This window comes from Alexandromys fortis, unplaced genomic scaffold, assembly GCF_014885135.2.
Source record: "Alexandromys fortis isolate MF-2015 unplaced genomic scaffold, M_Fortis_MF-2015_v1.1 scaffold_221, whole genome shotgun sequence".
NCBI classification, from domain to species: domain Eukaryota; kingdom Metazoa; phylum Chordata; class Mammalia; order Rodentia; family Cricetidae; genus Alexandromys; species Alexandromys fortis.
In genome coordinates, this window is record NW_026068096.1 from 981,037 (window position 1) to 996,801 (window position 15,765).

At 56.8% G+C, this 15,765-nt stretch overlaps 3 protein-coding genes across 12 annotated transcripts in view; 1 reads left to right on the top strand and 2 right to left on the bottom strand.

The window, feature by feature from the left end:
• Nucleotides 1-258: 258 nt before the first annotated feature.
• On the bottom strand, nucleotides 259-6,908 carry Sf3a2 (splicing factor 3a subunit 2). 2 transcript variants are annotated; one of them, XM_050123280.1, is made up of 11 exons: nucleotides 6,762-6,908; nucleotides 6,411-6,651; nucleotides 4,707-4,887; nucleotides 3,472-3,633; nucleotides 3,294-3,365; nucleotides 2,475-2,521; nucleotides 2,092-2,201; nucleotides 1,636-1,685; nucleotides 1,425-1,565; nucleotides 1,252-1,320; nucleotides 259-1,172 (listed from the first exon to the last, which is right to left on the bottom strand). In XM_050123280.1, exons 4-11 carry the CDS (start codon nucleotides 3,595-3,597, stop codon nucleotides 372-374), a joined length of 1,416 nt encoding a protein of 471 aa, XP_049979237.1. In that variant the 5' UTR covers nucleotides 3,598-3,633; nucleotides 4,707-4,887; nucleotides 6,411-6,651; nucleotides 6,762-6,908; the 3' UTR covers nucleotides 259-371. The 2 variants fall into 2 exon arrangements, with proteins under 2 accessions (XP_049979237.1, XP_049979238.1); XM_050123281.1 differs by lacking the exon at nucleotides 4,707-4,887.
• A 37-nt stretch (nucleotides 6,909-6,945) lies between these two features.
• Nucleotides 6,946-9,089, top strand: Plekhj1 (pleckstrin homology domain containing J1). Of its 2 annotated transcripts, none has more exons than XM_050123299.1 (6): nucleotides 6,946-7,088; nucleotides 7,172-7,239; nucleotides 7,311-7,377; nucleotides 8,369-8,459; nucleotides 8,537-8,600; nucleotides 8,662-9,089. In XM_050123299.1, exons 1-6 carry the CDS (start codon nucleotides 6,995-6,997, stop codon nucleotides 8,731-8,733), a joined length of 456 nt encoding a protein of 151 aa, XP_049979256.1. In that variant the 5' UTR covers nucleotides 6,946-6,994; the 3' UTR covers nucleotides 8,734-9,089. The 2 variants fall into 2 exon arrangements, with proteins under 2 accessions (XP_049979256.1, XP_049979255.1); XM_050123298.1 differs by having other exon boundaries at nucleotides 8,681-9,089.
• A 510-nt stretch (nucleotides 9,090-9,599) lies between these two features.
• Dot1l (DOT1 like histone lysine methyltransferase) overlaps nucleotides 9,600-15,765 on the bottom strand; it is a 41,689-nt gene continuing 35,523 nt past the window's right edge. For 4 of the 8 annotated variants that reach the window (XM_050123265.1, XM_050123267.1, XM_050123271.1 and 1 more), the window contains 4 exons: nucleotides 15,487-15,692; nucleotides 14,696-14,760; nucleotides 13,516-14,454; nucleotides 9,600-12,943 (listed from right to left, as the gene is read on the bottom strand). In XM_050123265.1, the coding sequence (XP_049979222.1) occupies nucleotides 12,348-12,943; nucleotides 13,516-14,454; nucleotides 14,696-14,760; nucleotides 15,487-15,692 (1,806 nt within the window). In that variant the 3' untranslated portion in view covers nucleotides 9,600-12,347. Of the gene's footprint in view, nucleotides 14,455-14,695; nucleotides 14,761-15,486; nucleotides 15,693-15,765 lie in introns of all 8 variants that reach the window. The other 4 variants (XM_050123266.1, XM_050123269.1, XM_050123268.1 and 1 more) reach the window with 4 other exon arrangements.

The following is a 15,765-nucleotide window of genomic DNA, read 5'->3' on the forward strand; positions in this document are numbered from 1 at the left end:
CCTTGGGGGGACGGTGCCTGGCGTCCAGTATATCCAGCAGGTGGGAGGTGGCCTTCTCAAAGGGTTTTCTGTCCTCAGAGACAGGCCCACAACTGCAGAAACCACAGCTGTCCTTGGGTAGCTTCTATCTGCCTAGGGAGCCCACCTGGAGGACTCACAGAACCCTGGGTCACCATGCCTTCAATAAGGCATGCAGTACCTGCTTATCCCCTCCACTCCACCCCCCCCCCAACATAAGAACCACACTGCAGACAGGGAGACATGGGGGAGGCTGTTTAATGGACTCAGAACAGGACAAAATAGAAAACTTTCCAAGGACTGGCCCCGGGAAAAGGCTGCGCACAGGCAGCAGGGGGTGCTGGGGCCATGACTCAGTTGCCTGGGGGAGGGGGAGGCATGTTCCCAGGGCCGTCTGAGGGGAGTGGGGGCCTTAGCATGGGGGGCATAGGAGCTGGGTGCACCCCAGGATTTGAGGGGTGAACCCCTGGAGGCTGAGGGTGGACTACAGGCGCAGCAGGGTGGACTCCAGGAGGAGGCTGGGGGTGTACCCCAGGTGCCTGAGGGTGGATGCCAGGAGCTGGGGGGTGTACCCCAGGGGCCTGAGGGTGAACTGCAGGAGCAGGTGGGTGTACTCCTGGAGCCTGAGGATGAACTCCAGCTGATGGGGGAGGGTGGACCCCGGGAGCTGGCGGGTGGACCCCGGGAGCTGGTGGGTGCACTCCAGGGGCTGCTGGGTGGACCCCAGGAGCTGGTGGGTGCACTCCAGGGGCTGCTGGGTGCACTCCAGGGGCTGCTGGGAGCACACCTGGAGCTGGGGGATGGACCCCAGATGTTGGTGGGTGGACCACTGGTGCTGGGGGATGGACCCCAGGAGCTGGGGGATGGACTCCAGATGTTGGTGGGTGGACCACTGGGGCTGGGGGATGGACCCCAGGAGCTGGTGGAGGCATCTGGGGAGGTCCAGGGGGCCCAGAGGGAGCAGGCCCGGTGGGAGGCATAGGGGGCAGAGGCAGGCCACCAGGCGGAGGTGGGGGCAAGGCATCTGGCAGTGGTGGGCGAGGAGGCAGGCCATTCATGAGTGGGGGAGGGGGCCGCTTGACACCTGGGGGTCCAGCAGGGAGGCTGGGTGGGGCAGGAGGCTTCTCCATCTTAAAGTGGAACTGAAGAAAAAACTGTAGGGGAGGAGGGTCAGTGACTACAGGGGAGGAGGGTAGGAGGGAGGAGTACCATGCAAGGGCTGCAGAACCTCACCTGCTTGGTCTCTCGGTTCCAGTGGGTCCAGAACTTTCCCTCTGCCTTGTCGATCTCCCGGCTTGGCACCTGGGAGAGGAAAGCACAAGCTGCAGCACCCAGGGTGGAGACCGGGACCGACAGACAGACAGGCTAATCCTGGCTGCCCCCTCTCCTGTCCTCAGTGTCACTACCTTGAAGGCAATGGTCTCATAGGGCTCAGCAGCCATGAGCAGGTACTGCCAGCGGCGGTCTGGGGGCTCAATCCTCTGCTCGTAGGCAGACATGAAGCGGTGGCGTGGCATGATGCCCTCGGCAATCTCAGGGTAGTCAATCTGTGGACGTGCACAGCAGCATCAGCACCACACCCACATGTCTGCTCCACCCTGACTGGCCCCACCTCACCTGAAACAGCAGGCTCTGCTGGCCCATCTCTGTGTCCCTCTGCTTGGTCACTGTAATACACAGGGGACAGGGCTGTTATGTGTCATAGGTGCTCACCTGGCTAGGATCTGAGCAAGAGAACCCAACTCAGCACTGCATGGTCAGGACGGTGTGGACAGCCCTCTGCAGCCTCCCTGGGTTCCTGCTGGCTACACGACTGGCTTTCTGATCAGGCCAGGTCACTCGGGGGGCCTCTGCTGAGGGGCTCTGGGAGTGCTGACTGCAGACAACCTGCCTCCCCGTCCTTCTGGAAGTTTCTAGTGGTTGATGGGTGCTTATCGCTATGACGACAGAGGAAGCAGTGGCTGTGTGTCCTAGGGATGGGTGTATCCTGTGCCAGGGCCCACAGGGCTCATTCATGTCACAGCCCACAACTGTAGGCTGGCCAACACACACACACACATAACACACACACACCTTTGTAGCCAGGGCGGCCAATCTTCACAAACTTTTTCACCTCCACCTTGACCTTCTCAGGTGCTGGCTGGGCAGGGGCTTCCTTGGCCTCTTTGGCAGCTCGCCGGGCCCTACAAACACAAAACATGGGTGCATGGCCCCTCCACCAGCTGCCAAGGCCAAGCACACAGGCGCCAGAGCCCCCTGGCCTTGGAGCTCATGGACAGGATGAGGGCTCAGCCCTGGAGTCTCCCAAGCAGGGACAGAGCAGGTGGGCACCAATCACCCCACTGTCCTTGTTCCTTAGCAGTCAGCTCTGCAGCAGGACTGCCAGTCTGGAACACAGGCAGAGTAAACACAGGGCCTTTCCCTCCTCTCCACCCAGCCACAAAGTGAGGGCTCACAAGTTAGTCTGATGCTTCTTCCCTTGGGTGTGGGCCAGGTAGCTCCCCTGCAGAGAAAAAGAAGACAGGTCACTGAGGGGGAGGGGGAAGCAGGACAGCTCTAAGGGGACCCAGCCCATGGGTCTGACATGAGGCCCAGAGTCTAGAGTTCCTTGGAACATGGGAACCTATGGGGATGCAGTGGCTGTGGCTGCACTGGGGAGCAGTGACACGCCATGCCACCCTGGGAATCTCTCTGTGGTTAGGACCAGCACACACACCAAAGTCTTCAGTGCTGACCCCACTACAGGGGTCTGGCAAGTGCTCAGGGAGCTCCTGAGGGGGTGGTGGAGCTTAAGCTACTGCTTGGCATCCTGCACAGCTGTGGCAGCTGACTCCATCGTCAACACGGCCACTGCTGACTGCTCTGCTCATCTAGTCCTGGACTACCAATGGACTCCAGTCCTCACCTCCTTCCTGATTCCCTAAAATGCAGAAGCAGCCCTGTTGCCGGGAACATTCAAAGATCAGATACGCTGACTGCTGTCCTGACACCAAGGTCAGAGAAAGAGAAAGGGTAAAAGGGCAGCTGGTCCCCAGACCACCTTCAGTGTAGAGCCAGAGGCAGAGCTCACAGAGCTGGACGGGCACACAGTTCAGCTCAGTGGCTGCTTACCCAGCACAGCTGAGAAAAAAATAAAAGAATTCAACCAAACCAGACCAATACTGAGGGAGCCCTCGGCTCTGGGTGATAGGTCCAAGGTCCACCAATGTCACCCCATTAGTGTAAAGGCCATGTGTGTGCCCAGCGGGGGACGAGGGTCAGGTGGAAGCACGTACCTCATTGTTATGCAGCGTCAGGCAGAGTTTGCATTCATAGGATCCCAGATGGTTTTTCATAAAATATGGGTCCTGGGAGGGAACACAAGTACCTGTTAGACCACAAAGCCTGGTTCTCTGAACCCAAGACGGAGGCGTTGTAGGGGGCTCTGTGTACACGGGGACACTGCTCCCAAACCTTGTTGATGTCGATGGTTTCAAGGGCCAGCTGCCGCAGGCGCTCCCTGCGGTCCCGGTTGCTCTCAGAGGAGGAGGCCACGCCCCCACTCCCAGTCTTGCCTCCAGGTCTGTGCTGGAAGTCCATGGTGCAGGCCTGGGAGCTTCAAGAGACAAGAGAAACCTGGGAAAAAGAAGGATCAGAACACTGTTGGTACTGCTAGGGCCGTGGGGTGGCCAGACACGCACGCAGCAGGCAGGCAACCCGTCACCTGTATGTCACAGACTCTATCTAATCCCTAGGGCCAATGTGAACCAAGTACAGAAACTGCCAGTTTTTGCTAAGCAAGCCCAAGACCCTATTATCATTTCTTCAAATCTCATGTAGCCCAGGCTGTCCGTACCCGAGGCTATCTTTTCAACTCCTGGTCCCCCAAGCACTGGAATTATAGGGGTGTGCCATTACATCAAACTGATTCTTTGGTGTTACGAGGGGGGGTGGGGGAACAGGCAGAGTCTTACATAACCTGGCTTGGCCTTGAACTCCCGGGGGAGGGGGGTGCTGCTTGTGTTTAAACTCTTGATCTTCCCAGGTAACTGCAGGTATGAGCCACCTTTGCCTACTATAACTTATTAAGATGGGATCTCTCTTCATAGCCCTGGCTGTCCTGGGACTCTCCACATAGACCAGGCTGGTCTCAAACAGAGATTCACCTGCCTCTGCCTCCCAAATGCTGGGAATAAAGCCCCCCCCCCCCATCTGACATACAGGCATAAGGAGCTTTTCCCGGTTTCCCGAGCTCTGAGCTGTCCACAGTGCTGCAGAAAGCTCTGTGCCAGGCTCAAAGCCACCAGGCCATGTTTTCTGATGGTGGAACACTTCAGACTGTCTGCTGCAGGACTCTGGTTATAACTCAGAGTGAACTCACAGTGCCCAGGAGAGAAGTGGAGGGCAGCTCTTGTCATCATTGCTGGAGCCTCATACAGCAAAAGGGACCTTTTAAACGTGATCAAGACTCTTTGAGAGGGCTGGAGAGATGGCTCAGTGGTTAAGAGCATTGCCTGCTCTTCCAAAGGTCCTGAGTTCAATTCCCAGCAACCACATGGTGGCTCACAACCATCTGTAAAGAGGCCTGGCGCCCTCTTCTGGCCTTCAGGCATACACACAGACAGAATATTGTATACATAAATAAATAAATATTAAAAAAAAAAAAAGACTCTTTGAGAGTCAGGCATCCCAATTATCTAAAATGTCACCTTGGAGTCTGCCTAGGAGGTAGGTAGGAGAGCTCAAGGCAGAGACACTCCAAGGTCACTGGTTGTCAGTTCTGAAGGAGGATGGGACGCAGAGGCTTCTGGATGTTGGGAAGATGAGAGGATGTGCACTCAAGCTGTGAGCTGGACATGTTGGTCTGTTCCACACTCAGCCACCCAAGGACTGAAAAAGAGAAGCACTGTCCACATCTTCCAAAGCTACCAGGAGACATATTCCCAAATCAGATGGAGTTGGCCAGATGCAAGAACAGAGTACAAGGGTAGCAGAGTCTGCTCCCCAGAAAAAGAAGGCACCCAGGGCAGTGACAGGAGGGAAAACTCCTTTGACCTCTGGTAAAGAGGACTCCCAAGAACATGAGACTCTGATCACTCTTCCAAGGGGACATGGTGTCCAGCCACAGGCTTGAGGGTGCAATTCAGGGGCAGAGTGCTTGTTTAGTATCCATAAAGCCTCTAGGGTGTGTGCCTGAGGTGCCTGCCTGAGTATCCACTGAGGGAAAAAATCCATCAGTTTTGGAGGGTGGGGGGAAAAAAGGACAAAACCAGCCTGGGTGAGCACATTCCTTGGTTCTGGAGGAGCACAGAATCCCGCAAAATCTCACAACTGAGCTACCCTCTCAGGCCATGATGAACTTTCAACCTCCCAAAACACAAGCACTTAATTGTGGGGCATGGCGGTGCCCACTTTCAAGTCAGCTCTTGTTTGAGTTGGAGGCCAGACTGGGCTATGCAGTGAGAACCTGTCTTAAATAAGAGATAAAAGGGCGCTGGGTAGGCTGGGGAGTTGGCTCAGTAGTGAAAACCATTTGTGCCCTTGCAAAAGACCCAAGTTCCGTTTCTAGCACCCAAACTGGGCAGCTGACAACCAGCTCCAGGGCACCTGGCACCCTCTTCTGGACTCAATGGGTACCACACTCAACATGCCCACACACATACAAACACATAAAAGACAGTCTGAGGAAAGCAATGTGAACACTGGCATTTACCATTCTGCTTCCTGCCCCAAGCTCCTGGGACAACACTTCCCCACCAAAGCGGACTGTACCCTCACACCGTGAGCAGTAATAAACCCAAATTAGACACCCAGGTGTGGAGACACACGCTGTTCATCCCAGTACTGGGGAGGCAGCGGCACCACGATGTGTGTGAGTTCGAGGCCAGCCTGGTTCACACTAAAGTTCCAGGAGGGCCTGAATTGTGCAGTGAAAACCGCCTGAAATAAATTAAAAGTTTTGCCAATGACTGGAGACGTGCGACCTCATGGACCACCATAAGATTATCGATAAACGATCGACAAGGGAAGAAAAGCGGTATTTGAGAAGGTGCTGCTCTGGTCCACTTTGGGAGGAAATACCGTTATCTTTTAATCGCACCCACGGACCTATTCAGGTGGACAGGAGCAGCAGTCGCCAGGGCCCTAACTAACGATGAGGGAAACTGAGGCAACCAAGGAAGTCAAAAGAATCTCCAAGACCCCGAACCACGCCAGGGGCCATAGACGCGCGGCGGGAATCCGCGACGCCGCTACGGCCCAACGGGCCTGGCGAGAGCGCGCTCTCCGGGCGCGCGCCAGGCCCGAGGAAGAAGAACGCGCCGCCCACCCTCGCCCCCACCCCCACTTCCAACCCCCTTCCAGGGTCCCCGCGGTCTGGGAAGCCGCCACCGACAAGCCGCGCCGCTCCTCACCGGCGCCCAAGGCCGCGATTCCCGGGCTTAACCTCCCCGACGGCCGCGATTTGGCTGTGCGCACGCGCACGACGGACTAAGCGACCACTTCCGGGAGCAAATGAGGCGGAGTTTCCTGTGCGCGCAGGCCCGAAAGACGGACTCGTGTTCTAGAGGAGGCGCGAGGACAAGGAATCTATAGTGCGCACGCTCACTGAGATGTCCACGAACTCTCGTTCCGCTCTAAATCTCGTGACGCCACCTATCGCGACAAGACGGAATCTGTTTCACCAGCCCGGGAAGGGGCTTCGCTTAACGTGGGGTGCTATGAATCTAACGTAACACTTCACGTTTAGTGTGTCTGACGGTTACCTACGGACGGGGAATTTCTCTCACTTCCGGCTCTGCGTGCAACTGCGCCGACCCGCACGCCAGTGCCACCTTATGTAAACTACGCGATAAGCTCCACGACGCGCAGGCGCAGTAGCTTTGATGGGACTTCCGGGAACGTTCCCTGAGACGTTTGTGGCGCTGGTTGCCGCTTCGGAAAGGACGGCGGCCGGGAGTCAGCGCGCGTTTTAGTTCGCGCGGATCCCGGCGGTGTGATGCGGTACAATGAGAAAGAGTTGCAGGCGCTGTCCCGTCAGCCGGCAGAGATGGCCGCCGAGCTAGGCATGCGGGGTCCCAAAAAAGGCAGCGGTGAGCGGTTCGGGGCGGGCCGGCTCGATTCCCGGGTGGGTGGATGAGAACAGTTCCGCACTGACAACGCCCTGTGCCCACAGTGGCCAAGAGGCGGCTGGTGAAGCTGGTGGTCAACTTCCTCTTCTACTTCCGCCCGGACGAGGCCGAGGTAGGGGTGTGGGGAACTCGGGGGGGCCCGCGCGGCCCGGAGGCCGGCGCTCATGGCCGTGTCTCGCGCAGCCCCTCGGAGCCCTGTTGCTGGAACGCTGCATAGTGGCCCAGGAAGAGCCCGGCGGCTTCTCCATCAGTAAGTGCGCTGGTCCCCACTGTCCCCACCCCGGACTCTTGCTCCGCGCACCTGTCTCCCTTTTACTCCCCAGGAGCCTCCATTTGTCATGGATCCCTCGTCTCCTGAGGACCCAGCGCTGCAATAGCTGATACTGAGTGCCCCCGGGTCTGGTCTCCGCTGGTGCAATCATAGTTTCTTCCCCCACCTTCAGTGCCTATTCTTCGCAAGGATAGGTGCAGCCTGTGCAGATTTTGTTTGTATTAGAAACAGTCTGCCGCGGGTAGCGCTTCTGAGGCTGAAGTGACACCTGTTAAACCTTCTTCCTTGGCGATCTTTACGGTACCGTCTTGTAGAGATTTGGCCCTTATGTCTTCCCCATCATCACACGGGGTTCTCCATCTACTCTTTCTTTTTTGCACGTGTATATATGGAGTCCAGAAGTCAATTTCTGGTCTCTTCACCACCCCCTCTTAAAACAATACATTTGTATGTACACATACGTGTATTTGTCTACAAAGGTCAGAGGACAACTTTGGTTCTCCTCTCCCACTATGTGGTCCCCGCTGTTGAACTCTGGCCATCAGGCACGGCAACAGCACCGCTACCTGCTTGGCTCTCTCATCCTTGCACATGGACTTGGTTTTTAGGCTATACTGGCTGGCAGCAAGCCTTAGGAATCTCCCCGTCTGTTTCCTCAGCACTGAGATTCCACTCAGGTCCTCCTGCTTATTACCTACTGAGTAATCAGCACTTTACCTACTGAGCCATCGCCCCAGTCCTATTACCATTAGGGCCTACTCTAATGACCTCACGTCAACCAGTTCATATGTTCCCAGTGGGTCCCTTTTCATGGGTTCAGGAGTCAGCACTCTGGAGGAGCCAAGCCAGCCTGTGACAGGCCAAGAGGATGGCTTGGTAGGACAGGAACCCGGGTCTTCTGGCCAGCAGGATGTGGGCCAGGTAGACACCCAGCAGAGGTGGCTGGCTCCCTTCCTTTACCCCTTTCTAGGCTTTGTGGAAGACCTCAGCAGGAAGTATCACTTTGAATGCTGTAGCCAAGAGCAGTGTCAGGAGTGGATGGAGGCTCTTCGCCGGGCCAGGTGGGGCTTTGGGAACCACTGGGAGCTGGGTGGAAACATGGGGGAGTGTGATCAGTGAACCCAGCCCTTTTCTCCAGCTATGAGTACATGCGACGAAGCCTCATCTTCTACAGGAACGAAATCAGGAAGATGACAGGCAAGGTGTGTAGGGGTGGGGTGGGGTGGGGTGGGATGGTGCAGCCCTCCCTGGCCTTGTTCACAGCCAGCATGCACCCCCACAGGATCCTTTGGAGCAGTTCGGCATCTCCGAGGAGGCCAGGTTCCAGCTGAATAGCCTGCCTACGCACGGGCGGACTGCTTGTATTGGTTCCCAGCTAGATGTGTTGGACTGACCTTTGCATGGCCTCTGGCTATCTTTGAAGACGTTTTTTGGAAATGTCGTTTAAAGCCAGAGGTCTGGAGGAGGTGGGCAAGGGCTTGGATCCTTGTTCCCATGCCATCTCCCTGCCAATACCCTTGAGTGCCCCCAACTGGGGACTGAGCCTGGCACAGCTCCCCTGTCCGTTATTGGGTGAATGTATCATGCTAGGTAAAGCTGTGAACCCCACTCCTGCTGATAGAGCAGGCCATGGTGCTGGCCTTCAGTGCTAAGCCCGCTCTATAATAAAGGTGTACCCCTTTTCCAAGCCACACAGTGAAGTAAATGGGGAGAGATGGGGACACAGGTGGCAGAACAGCTCTTCTAAGAGCTAGGCCGGGCTGGGCAGTGGTGGCACACACCTTCAGTCCCGGCACTCAGAAGGCAGAGACAGCAGATCTCTGAGTTCCAGGTCAGCCTGGATTAGAGTGAAACTGTTTTGAAAAACAAAATGAAAAAGACTGGGCTAGGGACACATAAACACTCATGCATGCAGGCACACACACACACACACACAGCTTGTGGGATGGGTTGCTCCCAGTGTGCCTGGTACCAGGCTGGTTACCCTCTGGGAAGATGTGGAATCCTGCCTGGGTTTTGTGGGGGCACATATTAGTGAGTCCTGCGTAAGGGACCCATACCACCTGGCTGTAAGCAACTTGAACGCTATAGGGGTGCCTTGACTCACTGGCTGCGTTTTCCTCGGGCTCCTCCAGAGCTGTCATCGTCCCTCAAGGGAGGTGACAGTAACCACACAAAGACAGAACACACTGAGAACCGGCTCAAGTGAAAACAGCTTTTTATTACTGTGTCTAGAGGCGGCAACAATGTGTGAGATGCCTTGGGAACCAAGGGAGAGAACAGTGCACCCGTTAAGTACAGAGGTCATTACAAGACAGAGCAAAGCTGCATCAAGTTACAAACAGGCCAGGCTGCCAAAAAAGCTGTGTAAGTTGAGGGTGGGAACCTAGGTGTGTCTGGCAGAGTCCCTTTGTGGGCTAGTGTGGGAGTAGGTCCCAGTCCGTAGGGCTTTCTATCAGTTCCTGAGCTCAAGCCCTGCAGCACCCTTGGGCTGGAATACCAGGGACCACTGAGGCAGCCTAGCCCCATGCTAAGACCATCAGCTAAGGAACCCAGGGCCACGGTGCACCATGTTCCGTTTACTGTGGGTTCCCCTTTCTCGTGGGCTCAGGAGAGGACTTGCAACTGTGCCCGCCTGGAGCACCTGTGGCCCACTGGGCCATGCGGGCCATGAACATGCAGTGTCTGTCCCCTAACACTCAAGTAAGGTGGGGCAGTGACCACTGGAGCAGCAGCTGCCAAGGTGGCAGGTGGTGTATACAGTGTTCACTCAGTGTCTTGTTCCAGGCCTGGGACTTGCTAACTTTATGGCCACCCTGCCCTGCAGCACCGTAGCTAGCTGTGGTGTGCAAGAACAGGCCTGGCGAGCATGAGCACCATCGCAGGGGGTAGGGTGGGGGGTGGAAGGGACACCAGCACCATCTTCACAACTGCCAAGGGAAGCAGGTCAACATGGCCTCCCTGCTTAGCCTACCTACCCCTAACCTGAAGTGAGCAGCATTGAGGGCAGTCAGGACCGCCTCAGCAAGCTAAATCAGCCCTGGCCCCTTTGCAGCCACACCCAGTGCACCTGTCCCCAGGACCAGGAAGCAACTTTTGGACATAGGTAGGTGGTGCCCACAGTGACCAGAGGCCCTGGGTGGCCCAGCACATCTGGGCCACACTCCTGCAGGGCCCTGACCAGCGCCATTTTTTTGTGCATTTGAATAAATAAATGTATTTTTCCTCCTCACTTTTCTTTCCGTTAAAGTTCACTGTGCATTATACAATCTAAAAATAAATGCAGTCAAGTCTATGAAATTTATAAATCTCCATCACATCTCTATAAAATACTGTCACTCATCATGTGACTCTCTTATACACAGATGCCAGGGGACCCACAGTGGGCCAGCCCCATGTCACCTGGCCAGCATGCCCCGAGCCAGAAAAGCAAAGAAATACAAAGTAAATGCACTTGTCACAGGAGCCACTGAGCATTGCAGTAGTGGCCCACACCTGTCAGCACCACTCAGCCCAGCCAGGCACCCAATCCTGCCCCAGCCCAATCTGCACCCACAGCAAAGGCACGCCTAAAGTCACAGGGTTAACAGCAGGGTGTTCACAGTGACAGAGGGCGAGTTCCAAGGAGGGGAACCAGAAGTCAGCCCCCATCGTGCATGCCTGGCGTGCCTTTGGTATCAGAACAAGCAGTAAGGATGCTTCTGAGAACTGTTTGGCCATGGTCCGCATTTGGGGCAGCACCCGGGACGAAGTTAGAGATGGGTGGGCATGGGCTCGGTGGTGAGATAGCACCGGGACGGAGTCTAGAGTCCTCCTGGTGGCCAGCCCGGCAGGCCAAGTCTTTATATGATTCTCTCTCACAGACACTTAGGCGTCTCAAGAGGTTGCCTTGGACGACTTTGATGGAATAAGTCAAAATTGCTTATACTTTAAAAAAAAAAAAAAAAGATAAATACTTTATCTAAAACTATCGACAGTACAAACTGGACCAGTCCAGCACCTCCTGCGGTGCCGCCAATTCACAGTGGCTCCACGTCCGGCTCCGCCGGCCTGGCAGGCAGCAGGCTTGGTCCACACCGTCCTTGCATAGGTCGTGGCTGAGGTAGAAGTCCTAATTACCTGCAGGGAGGAGGATCATGGGTTAGGTGCATTCAACATGTCCTCTATGGCCGAGCTGCCCCACAGGACACAGGGCAGAGGGGGTGTTCCTGGTAGGTACTGTTGGGCCCAGCACCCTCCAGCTCTGCCTTGCTGAGCACACAGGGTGAGTTAGCTGGAGAGCTCTAGCCCTAGGACCTCCAGATGTGGTTGTCAGGCTGTCCTGTACTCAGGCTAGGGCTACCACATGCCCACACCCTATGGAGAAGGCCAGAAGGCTGCCATATGCCTCTTTGCCCACAGGGCATGTCTACTGCCATGATGATAGCAGAGCAGGGTTTGACAGCCGCTGTTCAGGGAGAGGTGGACAGGGACTGGCTCCCTGAACCTTAAATAAACCCCACCTCTGCTCAAGGATGCCCACGCTACCACCCCAGGCAGCTTTCTGCCTGTGGACAAAGTAAGTCTGCAACCTCACTGGTGTACTGACTACCCCTTGTTTCCCATGCACAGGCAGGCTGGTGACAAATGCCTTAGTTTAGAGCTAAAAATGTGACCCCAAAATCAAGGACTGCTTTGGGCCAGGAATCTCACAGGAGGTTGGGGCTACCTTGGCTTTGGTAAGCCACATTCGAATCTCATCACCTCGGCTGTCTTCTCAGCGGCTGGCTGAGGACCAGGTAGTGGTGCACATTGTCGGCCCTGCCTCCCTTAGCCAGCCCCCCCCCATCTCCACGACTCAGGACCCCAGGCATCTGGCGAGCCCTGCCAGCCGTCTTCTGGGCAAGAGGAGGGGTGGTTTGGCTCTAGCCTTACCTTACAGAACATGAACTGCTAGCTAAGCAAGGTCTTTATCGAGGCTTAACCCCCGAAAGGTGCGCAGCATAAGGAGGCGGCATGCCAAGGGAAACCCACACAGCAGATGGCCCCGAGGAGTTGGCCTGTGGGGCGGCGGGCGCAGCCTGCGCCAGGGCCAGCCGGGGCAGGGGCTGGTGGTGCACCGTGAAGGAGGGGCGGGAGACCTTGTGTGGAAGGGAGGCGAGCTTGACAGACAGAGAGGCGTTAGCAGGCTGCAGAGAAGCGGCAGAGGAGGGGGGTAAGAAAGCTTTGTTAGCCGGGAGGGAGGCCAGGCTCTGCAGAAGCACTGGCTCGGAGTTAGAAGCCAGCAGCGCAGGTGGAGGAGGCAAGGTGACGTTAGGAGGAGGGGGTGCATGGAGGACAGGTGGCCCCACAGGGGGCCGGCCCAGGTGCTGAGGAGGAAGTAGGGGAGGTGGAGGGGGCGGCCGACTCTCGACCGAAGCCGCAGCCTGAAAGGAAGAAGCCGAGGTGCTGGCCGCCGCCTGCAGCGGGCTCAGGCCCAGCGTGGCACTGCTACACACAGCCCCGCTACTGACACCAGCTCCAAACGGGTGAGCAGAGGCAGAAGGCACCGCATGGGTAAAGACACCTGTAAACAGGAGAGAAAAAGCAGCTTCAACAGGCAGCATGGTCCAGGCGGGTGGAGCAAGAGAAGCACAGTCGCCAGCAAGGAGAAGCAGAAGACAGCGTGACTCCGGTCCAAGCGCAGGCACAAGCAGCAAGCAGTGGGCTCAGTGCAGGGACACTTACCTGCCAGGATGAGGCCCTGCCCCTCGGGCCCACCTGCCCGCCCCTGCCCAGTCAGGACTGCACCATGCCTGGCCTGTGGCCCAGGCTCCACTCCGCCCTGTCTCTGAGCAGGCCCTCTGGACTCATTCTTGCACCAGGCCCGCTTCCACAGACCGGCCATGAGGCATGTGGGTGGTCACCTCAAACAGGGGATGCCCCAGGAGAAAGAAATGCCTAGTTAAGTGCACCGTGGTCTTCTGAAAACAAGAGGCATGCGTTATAAGGCTAGACAGTCTCCTTCAGTCACACCATGAAGACGGCCAACAAGGACACAGGGACACACTCCCATTGTATCCTCTAGAGGGCTTGGGAGGGACCTCCCAAGCAGCTGGTGAGAAACTTGGGACTAGACGTCATCCCTTCCTTGCCTACCTCCAACGGTTCCACCGGTCACCCCAGAGGAGAAGCTGCCCATGGTGTGCGAGTTGGTGAGTCGGGGCGCAGCAGATGACACATGCACCAAGCCTGCAGCGGCGGGCACTGTGCTAAACAAGGACTGCAGCACAGAGGAGCCGGCCACAGAGCCCAGGTTGGCCTGCAGGGACATGGGGCCCAGAGTGAACTGGGGCCCAGGGGTGAAGGTGCTCAGAAAGGGCCGGGCAGCCTGGGCAGCAGGTGTTGTACTGCCTGCAGAGGAAGCCACAGTCACTAGACCAGGGCCACCGAGGAGGCCACCAGGAGGCACGGCTGCAGCAGAGATGAAGAGGTTGTGGCCACCCTTGAAGTCCAGCTCACGGTCACGGCCCTTGCCTGCCCTGCTGCCATGAGGCAGTGCAACTTTGTCCGCAGACCCACACAGGGGCACGGCCTCGCCTGACTCCTTGCCTGCATTGCCCTCGCCCTTCAGGCCACCCAGGCCCTCCGGCTGCCGCCTACTGAGGAAAGGATTAGTCTCCGTGGTACTATCCTTGCCCCGCTGTGATGGGAAGCTCAGGCTGGCCACCTCAGGGCCCTTGTGGGAGAGGGAAGCACCATCGTTGAAGCTGTGTAAACCGAGGTCTGCAGCAAGGCCCCCACTGAAGGGCAGGCCGTTGGGAGGGTTGGTGCCAGGGCTCGGGCCCTCGGCTGCAGTCAGAGAGCCGGCAAAGCTTTTCCTTGGGTGGGTGGGGAGCTTGGCCTCAGCTGCAGGCTCCTCCAGAACCGGCCGGAAAGAGAACAGGGGGCTGTGGCTCAGTGCAGAGCCAGCCTGCAATGGACTGTCCATGGCCTTGGCCAAGCTGAGGTCGGAGATGGGTGAGAAAGTGGACTTCCATTTGCTGCTGTTCACAGGCTCACTCGAGGGTGCAGGCTTCCTTCCCACCAAACCACCACCTGATGGGAGAAATCAGTGGCCATGAGCTGAGCCTGCACTGGGGAAGTGGGCTGTGCCTACCATGTGGCTGGCACACATTCTACTAGGCAGAGGTGATGAAGAGGTGAGAGGCTCATGCACTATGAGACTTCTCTTGTCTGCCCCTCCCAACTGTCCATGCACCAGATGCAGTCCCAGGCTGGCCCGTCCTGAGCATGGGGCACCCCCACAACTCCCGGCTCCAGGAAGGGAGCACATTACCATTTTCCAGCGTCTTCGGAGGAGATTTGCTTTCTAAGGAGATTGTTGCAATTTTTCTTTCAATTCTGTGCAAAGAAAACAGTCACTGATGTATGAATCTAAGTACTCAGAGAGTATCCGAGGACTCTCTACACGCACAGCTCAACATGAAAGGTCCAAAAGCTGCCCGCTGGTCCCATGTGGAAGGGCCCTTGAGTAGACCCGGAATAAGTCTGGGTCACCAGCAGTACTAGGGCCCAGTGCCTGTGCACATGGTGACACTATGCATATAGAGCAGGGCGACCTGTAGGAGCTTCCCTATTCTGAGCCTTAGCCAACCTGGAGCTAAATGCAGCAGAGGCCCGGCTCACAGGTGGTACACACATCCACGATGGTCTACAATGGGTAGTGTATTTGTCAGACCCTTAGGAATGACAGTGGGCAGCGATCTTAGAGCACATCAGTCAGAGGCAAGGCGTGACCAGAATTCACACTCGCAGTAGTAACTCCACTGTGACACTCAAAGGTAAGCATGGGACCTAGTGATGCTCAACAGTCTACAGTGCAGCCATAATGTAGGTGGCAGAGAGGGGCACGTGATGTCTTTACTCAGGCTGAACACCCAGAAAGTCCCCACAGATACACACAGACCCCACAAGCAGTACTCTACACTGCTCAACAAGAAAAGCAAGGTAACACCCATTGCACCAGGGAGGTCAAGATTGAAAGATAGCTAACGGAGGCCACTTGGCCACATGATAGCCAGCATCTAGTCCAACCATGAGCCTGCAGAGCTGTCCCCTAGGACTCACCGGGTACTGCTGGGCTCATCCTCAGAGCCTGGCTCCTCATCTGAGGTCAGTGGTGAGTAATGGGCCCCATTCGTCGGGCCCAGTGGCCGCTCCTTCCTGAGCACCGGGGGCTGATCGTGGTCCTGGTAGGGGGTCGGGGAACTCTTCAGGGAACTCTCAGGGGATGAGATGGCTGTGATCTCCAGGGGCTGATTGATGTTGCTGACCTGCGGAATCAGGTAGGGCAGATGAGCCACAGGCCCAGGCCAGGGTTTCGGTGCCAGCTAACCCTTGAGACCT